A 7,885-nucleotide genomic window follows, 5' to 3' on the forward strand; every position below is an offset into this window, starting at 1 on the left:
TCCCCTTCCCCAAGGACAATAAGCACAAAGAGCCTTCAAAAGTTCAATTAAATCTTCAGTATAAATAGATGCCTGGGACTCGTGCCGCAGCCTGCATTCAGGACACCCAGACAAATCAGAATTGTCTTTGGGTTCTGACGATTTGTGACCATAGACAGCTGTCAGCTCAATGTGAGACAGAACTCCAGGATCCTTGCATCCAGTCCCTGGTACACAGAAGCTGCCCAGTAAGTCTGAAGTAAGCCCATAAGGAAGGAAGAAGGGGAATTAAAAGGAAGAGCAAAGAGGCAGACAGAGGAGACCACTGTGTTGGTAATGGTCATGGTAGTGGATCTTGTGAAAGTACAAAGACCTCTTGATGCTCTTGACCTGATGACTCCGGGTAAGGTTCAGGAGGGGACCAAAGATGTGGATCCTCTGGCCCCACTTACACCTCTGAATCAAATCTCCATCTTAGCAAGACACACCCCTTGTGCCCTCACCAATCTCAGCCCCTGAAAAGTCTAGAAAGCCATGCATTAGCCTCCTGCCTCCCAAACCTGACTGCATACTCCAACCACCTGGGAGTTAAATCAAAGCGAGAAACAACTTGATGGAATGGTATCTCCTGGCATCGGGGCTTTTGCAAAGCTCCCTGGGCAGGTTTGGAGGCTCCTTCTCTAGCTGGCTGTATTACTGTATCTGTTAGGATTGCACCCAGCTACTTGTAGCAGTGTCCCTGGTTATAAACAAACAAACAATAAATAAATGAAAGGAGAGAGAGAGAGAGGGAGGGAGGGAGGAAGGGAGGAAGGGAGGGAGAAAGGGGGTGTGTGTGGAGTCAGGCAGTCCAGAGCTGGACTGATGACTTCAGGAAGCAAGCAAGGGCCCAGAATCCTTTATGCTTGCTCAACTGTAACGTCCTGGTAGGAGACTGTCTTCCTGTTGTCCTCCTGTGCCCACAGACTTCTCATCTTTATTCCTGGCAGGGAGAGTGGTACGGAGGGATTGGGGGAAAGAATAAAGGTGAAATCCACATTCAAAGACATAATAAGTCAGCTCTTCCCAAGCTTTCTTGGAACGCCACCAAGATACTTCAGTTTTATATTTCTGGGGCCAGAATGATGTCATACGGCCACCATGGCTGCAGTGGAGATGGGAAAGCCATCTGTGTATGTTCATCTGAACCCCGGGGTCATCTTGAACAAGAACTGCTTTGAGAATCTCTCAGCAAGTCTACAGCACCTTGAGGCCTGGGACTCACCTCCTGGGCACCGGTTTCTGCCCCGAGGGATATTCTGGCCTCAGTGTGATCAATGTCACATCTCTCCACACCTTCAGGAAGATTTATCAATTGTCAGAGACCAGGGTCTCGGCGACGCCTTCCTGATCCAGGAGGCACCAGCTATGGCTTCTCAGGCAGAAAGTAGGCTTTGCCACACCTCCCTGAGACCCGACCCAACCTCAGGGATGTCAGTGGCTAGGTGTGGCCGCGGAGGAAGTCTAAGGAAACTACTGAAGCTGCCATTGGTCTGCAAGCAATGAACTTTAGCTCATTTCGTGGAGAGCACGTTTAGGAGGGGCTCGGAGGCTAAACCTTAACCAATCTAGTTCTCTAAGCTTACAGTGTGAGGCCCCCACACCCACCCGAGGGGTCGGTCACAGGCTGCGAGTTCTAAGACTGCTGCGTTAGCGTAGACTGGGACCCAGCCAATGTGCAGACTCCCTGGCCCTAGCCCTTTCCCAGACTGCTCTGCCCTTGCATCCCATGCGCAGACTCCCTGGCCCTAGCCCTTTCCCAGACTGCTCTGCCCTTGCATCCCCGAAGGACAGGAACCACCCAGGACTACATTTATTCTAGCAAGTGATTCTGTTTTCAGATGGCTTAGGACCAAAGCCATGTCATTTTCTGTAGTCTCTGCATATGGGAGCTAGGCCAGCAGGATGCCTGGGGACACTGCAGGGGCTTAGGGAGAAGCTACGGAGGAGTCTTACCGGCAGTGTGGTGTCACTGCGGCTGCTTGGTGCCTCCTGGGGGGGGGGCTCCCCACCCCTTTTACCTGCTCCGCTGATTCACATCCGGCGCAGGGAGAGCGCCCAAAGATCAGCTCGGACTAGGGCTCCAGTACAGACTGAGAAATACAGTCATGGACATACCTTACCTTCCATATGCACTTTCTGCCTTTGGGGGCAGATAGTTCTTGGATCTGCCATAAAAGGACTCTGCGGTACCAGCAGACTCTGGGCCTCAGTTTCCCTAATTACCCGCTAGCTCTGTTGGCCATTCTTCAAGGTGGGATGTTACAGCCTCTCAGGTTTTCATTTTTAGTACTTAACAATGAAGCACCTGATGGAGAATTAAGCCCTGGCTACAGCTAGAAGGAGTCTTCTGTACTCTAGACTCATGCCAAAGGATGGCTATGTATTTCCCATTTAACCCTCACAGTGGAGAGGTACAACTATTGTACCCATTTTACAAACAGGGAAACTGAGGCTCAAATAATGAACTGGGATTAAATATATATCTTGTGGAGAAGCCACAAGTAGTTGTCCACAGTGGTCCTAAGGTCCTGTAACACTAAGGATCAAGGCTCCTCTTTCCTGTTGCTTTGCCTTCTAGTCCCATGGTGACCTCATTGTCTCAAAGACCTTCCATAAGTCACTTGCCCTCTTCTGCTAATACATCACTGGGCAGAGCTTAGCCATTTGGCCATCTCTTGCAGCAAGGGAGCCTGGGAAACTGTTTGATTTGGATGATCCTCTGCCCAGCTAAAAATTGGTGGCTTTCTGTGATAGAGACAGCCGTGAGGGGTAAAGAGCCCAGATTTCCTGTAATGTCTAAATGGTGGAGCTTATCATGCCCCCATCACTTACCAGGTCGAACATTCATTCATTCATTCATTCATTCATTCATTCATTCATTCGAGACTCTGCTCTGTGCTGGGCACTGTCCTCAGAATTACGATGCCAAGCTGTAGGGAGCATTGCTCCAGCCCCTGACTCATTGAGGGAACAGCTGGCGTTCTTGAAGCCAGCCCATTAGCTTCACGAGCAGTGAGAACCACCGTGCACGTTCCTGAGAAGCTAGGACCCGCATCCAGGTCCCTCAGGCAGCTACCGCACGGGGACAGAATCACAGGATGATGCCCAAGGCTTTTGGTCCCAAACCCGGGTTCTTTCACTCTTCCACCCTGACCGTAGACTTGAGTGTGCGGCCAGGTCAGCCTAGCTGGGTTTGAACTTCGCCCTCCCATTCCCTGGACGTTCGGACAAGCTATGTCACCTCTGAACCTTGGTGTACTCTTGAGAAAAATAAGACAATAAAAAGGTGGACAGTGAGGATCCAGTGACTTAAAAGAGGATACATCCGAGCACACAGTAGGCGCACAGTCGATGTCTATAATTATTGCTATTATTGTTGCCTTACTTACTTGTCTACAGCTGGTCCAGCTGCTTCACACCTCACCCCCCACAAGTCAGCGAGCTACGCCCCCTCATGTCCCAGATTCTAGACACACTCGGAGCAAGTGGACCCTCCTTGGCCTCCCAGAGACTGATGGGAGTTGGTCCCATGAGCCCAGGACTCAGCCTCCGTCTCCTCTCTGCAGATTTTAACGAGAACGGCTTCATCGACGAGGAAGACCTCCAGAAAATCGTGCTAAGGCTGCTGAAAAGTGACGACGTGTCTGAGGATCTGTTGATGGACGTCACGCACCACGTGTGTATCCAGAAGCAGAAGGGTGGGGCCCGAGGGTCCCGGTGGCCACACAAAGCTCCAGGATACCAGGCCATCTTCTTGGGAATGGACCCAGGGTCAAGCCTGGAGCGGGCAGCACATATTCCCCGCCCCTCCCCGGCCAGCAGCTGCCACAGGGATGGGCAGCACGTGGTGCCTGAGAAGTGGGCACACAGCGGAGAGAACTCTGCCTCAGAAGTCTGTTCTTCCAGTAAGGGCCTTCTATCTTCCTCCCGTCCCACCTGAGAGCCTCCCACCTCCAGGGGTCACCAAGGGCCCCTGGGCCTACAGCAGCTTAGCATGAGATGAACACATCACAACGTTCCCCTGCTCACATTGTTCAGCAAGGCCTGGGCACAGCCCTGAAAACCTTAGATGGGGCACAGGCCCATGAGCTCTCAGGCTGTGAGAACCCCTGAGGATTTCAGGGCTGAATGGTGTCACTTCCTGCCTGACTCGGGCTTCATACAGTGCAGAGCTCATGCCTGTGTTTGTCTGATGGGGTGAGTGGGGACTACTGTCCTCACTGCCACATTGGTGCTGGGGGCTGCTGAGGAGACTTTTTCCAAAAGGCCAGCCCATGATGCCTCCTGCACCCCTACCGTAGTGCACACCACTCTGTGGGGGGCAGGGGCCCTGAGACACCTCCCACACGCTAGCTCCTCTACGCTGTCTGTCTCTCCATCTTGAGACCCGTCTCCTGGGGTTCTCTCCGCCTCTTTCCTTCCACCAGGTCCTGAGCGAGTCAGATCTGGACAATGACAACATGCTGTCCTTCTCTGAGTTTGAACACGCAATGGCCAAATCTCCAGATTTCATGAAGTAAGGCACTCTCAAGGGGAGGGGCTGTTCAGCCAGGTTGGAGGCAGGGCAGGCTCCCTAGTCCCTGCTGGAAGAGCGCCATGTCTCTGTCTTGCCATGAAAGTTATGAGTCTCCTGGCCTCCACTGATTCTTTTAGAAGTAGTGAAACCAAAGTGTCTGAGAAATCTGCCAACCTTGGGGAACCAAGACAGGAGACGATAGGATTCCAGGGTTTGCAAACCATACGTGGGGTTGGCGCAACCTCAGAGACATTACTCCTAATGGCCAGAACATCTGTGTACATCTCCCAGTACCTACTGGGCTTCAGATCTGACCTGAGTGTTGCCCACTATTACCCAGATACACTAGGAGATGGGGGGGGGGCATGCCAGAGGAAGAGCTGACAAAAAAAATGTCACAAGAGAAGCAGCTAATTCTACCTGAGAGCAGAAGGGACCTCACTGATTTCTGCTCCAGCCCCCCTCCAGATGATGGCCCTCTATGTTCCCAAGGCTGCATTTGTCAGTCTTCCGGTTCCTTCCAGTTCAGAACAAATGCATCCTCTCCAGAGGTAGTCCACGTCATGACTGAACAGTCTGGCGAGAACAGCCTTCCTTGTGCTGAGTCAGCATCCTGTGCCATGTCTGGCACACTTGCCCCTAACGCTGCCCCTTGATCTCACAGACAAGATGATTTTGATGAGGAGGAAGGATGGTGACTCTGGAGAATTTTACAAACCAACTCAAAAAAAAAAAAAAGGACAGAGCAGGGTTGAGCAGGAACCTTGGCAGAAGCCCAGGCAGCAGCTGCATGTCTTCTCTCTCTCTCTCTCTCTCTCTCTCTCTCTCTCTCTCTCTCTCTCTCTCTCTCTCTCTCTCTCTCTCTCTCCTCCTCTTCCTCCCTTTCTCCAACCCATCTACTTCTCTACTCCTCCACGCCTACTTCCGTTGCACACCAGCAACCTCTGGGTTGTCAGACACAGGGCTGTCATGTGTCACAGCCTCCCAACAGTTTATGTTTGATTGAACTTCAGGGTGTCTCAGCTCAACTCCAAATTCCCATAGTGATTCTGATTGGCCCAGCTGGGCCCACACCTCTTCCAACCACAAGGATGGAGACGAAGACTCCTGACTCCATCGTGGCTACCCTCAGTGGGCTATGGCTGGGGCAGACCTACACAGGTCTCTCTTGGGATCAGCCCTCTCCCTCCACAACAGCCCCACACAACATTGGCACTGGAACCCTATTTGCCTTGTACCTGTGTCTAAATAACTCCCATTTCTTTCCATTGGCTCCGACACCCCCAAATTCAGAAACCTTTTGTTTTCTGGTGATGCTAAGAGAAGCTGGAGAAATAGCTTAGTCGGTGAATGGCTTGCTATGCTATGCAATCATGTGGACCAGAGTTTTATCCCTGGAATCCATAGCAGAAGTTGAGTGTAGTGGCATATGCTTGCAATACCCAGGCTGGGGAGGCTGGGACAGGCTGGTCACAGGGCTCCCTGGTGCCAGCAAGAGACTTTGTCTAAAACCAAAAAACAAAAACAAGGTAGATGGCTCCTGAGGAACCATACTTGAGGTTGCTCTCTGGCCTCCACACATGTACATGAGTGCACATACACCCTCACTCACACTCATACACACTCACACACAGACACACACAGAGACACACACAGACACGCATACAGACACACACAGAGAGACACACACATAGACACACACAGACACACATAGAGGCACACACACAGAGAGACACAGAACTCACACAGAGAGGCACACAGGCACACACAGACACACAGATGCACACGGAGAGACACATAGGCACACAAATAGATACACATACACACACATACACACACACACACACACACACACACACACACACACAAGCATACAGAAACAGGCCTGATGGGGCAAGGTGGGGCCCTCAGATATCTCCGGATTCTTCCTTCCAGCTCCTTTCGGATTCATTTCTGGGGATGTTGATATGGAGGTACCCTCTGGCCCAGCAGCCTCGACCACTGGACCTCCCCTGTGCCCTGGCATGGTGGAATATGACTTGAAGGATGACTTGTCCCTGTTCCTCCTTCACCTCTAGACTGTTCACTAAATAAATAAAAAGGAATGTTTTCCTCAGCTCCTTCATGCCCACCGCCTTTTGAAGGCAGGGTCCTGCACAGGGAGTTGGTGCTGAGAACTGCTCATTCTAGGGCTCAGGTTTGCTAAAAACTCCAGGCAAGCCAGGATGGCAATCTTTTTTAGGACAGAGTTCAAGCCTCAACCCGTGTCAGAGGAGAGGACCGAGCCAACTAGAACAAAGTTCAGAAGAAAAATATTCAACCTTCTGTCCTCTGGAGCCCACCCGTGACCCATCCTCTCCCAGAGCAGCGTCAGGGATGTGTGCATAGCTGTCATTCCAGCTGGCGCCTGGCTTCTCTGTCTTCCTCCCACAGAGAAGATGTCTTGGCCCTGCTTGCCACCCTTGGGCTCTGGGGATGGGACCATGTGTGACCAGCATTTAGGGCTTATTTGCTTTGCTATTCAGCCAAGCCCTGCCATGAATTTGACCACTCTGGGGACAATTTGGGGTCCAGCTGGCCAGAGACTCAGGGACACAAGAGAAGTGCACCATGGGAACTTGTGGGAGCTGCCAGATGTCTACCTGCTGGGCATGTGGTTTTTCTCATCTCTGTGGTCCCAAGGGAGGTAGCTGAGCACAGGTTACACAGGAAGGGTTGCTTTCTCACAGTGTGCACTTGGATTCTGTCTTGTGTTATGACTCACCCGTTTGGAGGCAATAGACACCCAGTGCTCGATGATATCACTTTGGTCTAATCCAGGAGGGGCTGGAAGGCTGGGGAAGCCCAATGGTATAGCGCACTCCTGAGTGGAGATTTCCTCCCCAGAACCACCTATAGGGCCATTACATCCTACTCTCTGCCCTGTTAAAGTCTCCCAGGAGGTTGGAAGCTGTCACGTTGACCCTCAAAGGTCACCTAGGCTTGTGACCTTAGCATCCACTCCCTGTGGTCAGGTTGTTAAGAGTATTTAGTCCCAGCTCACCCCTCCAGCTCTTCAACAAATAAGCTCGTTGGGTGGTGGTGACATATGCCTTTAGTGCCAGCACTTGATAGGCAAAGGGAGGTAATCTCTGAGTTACCTCCTGGTCTATGGAGCAAGTTCCAGGACACCCAAGGCTGCGTAGAGAAACCCTCTCTCAATAAAAAAAAAAAAAAAAAGATCTAAGCTCAAGGGTAGATGCCCACTCAGCTAGCTCCTGCCAGTCCATGCTGAATACCGATGTTCAAAGAGTTTCTCTTCAAAAGCTGCCCCACTGCCAGGCCCCTCTGGATCATAAAGACCCCTTC

General features: G+C 51.7%; 1 protein-coding gene across 1 annotated transcript in view; it reads left to right on the top strand.

The window, feature by feature from the left end:
• The window catches only part of Cib4 (calcium and integrin binding family member 4), a 45,437-nt gene extending 38,934 nt beyond the window's left edge, over nt 1-6,503 (top strand). Inside the window, exons 3-5 of the mRNA XM_042054557.1 lie at nt 3,588-3,697; nt 4,449-4,537; nt 6,473-6,503. Coding sequence (XP_041910491.1) covers nt 3,588-3,697; nt 4,449-4,537; nt 6,473-6,503 — 230 coding nt within the window. The remainder of the gene's footprint in view (nt 1-3,587; nt 3,698-4,448; nt 4,538-6,472) is intronic.
• The last annotated feature ends 1,382 nt before the right edge of the window (nt 6,504-7,885 follow it).

Source organism: Arvicola amphibius, chromosome 2 (assembly GCF_903992535.2).
Source record: "Arvicola amphibius chromosome 2, mArvAmp1.2, whole genome shotgun sequence".
NCBI classification, from domain to species: Eukaryota; Metazoa; Chordata; class Mammalia; order Rodentia; family Cricetidae; genus Arvicola; species Arvicola amphibius.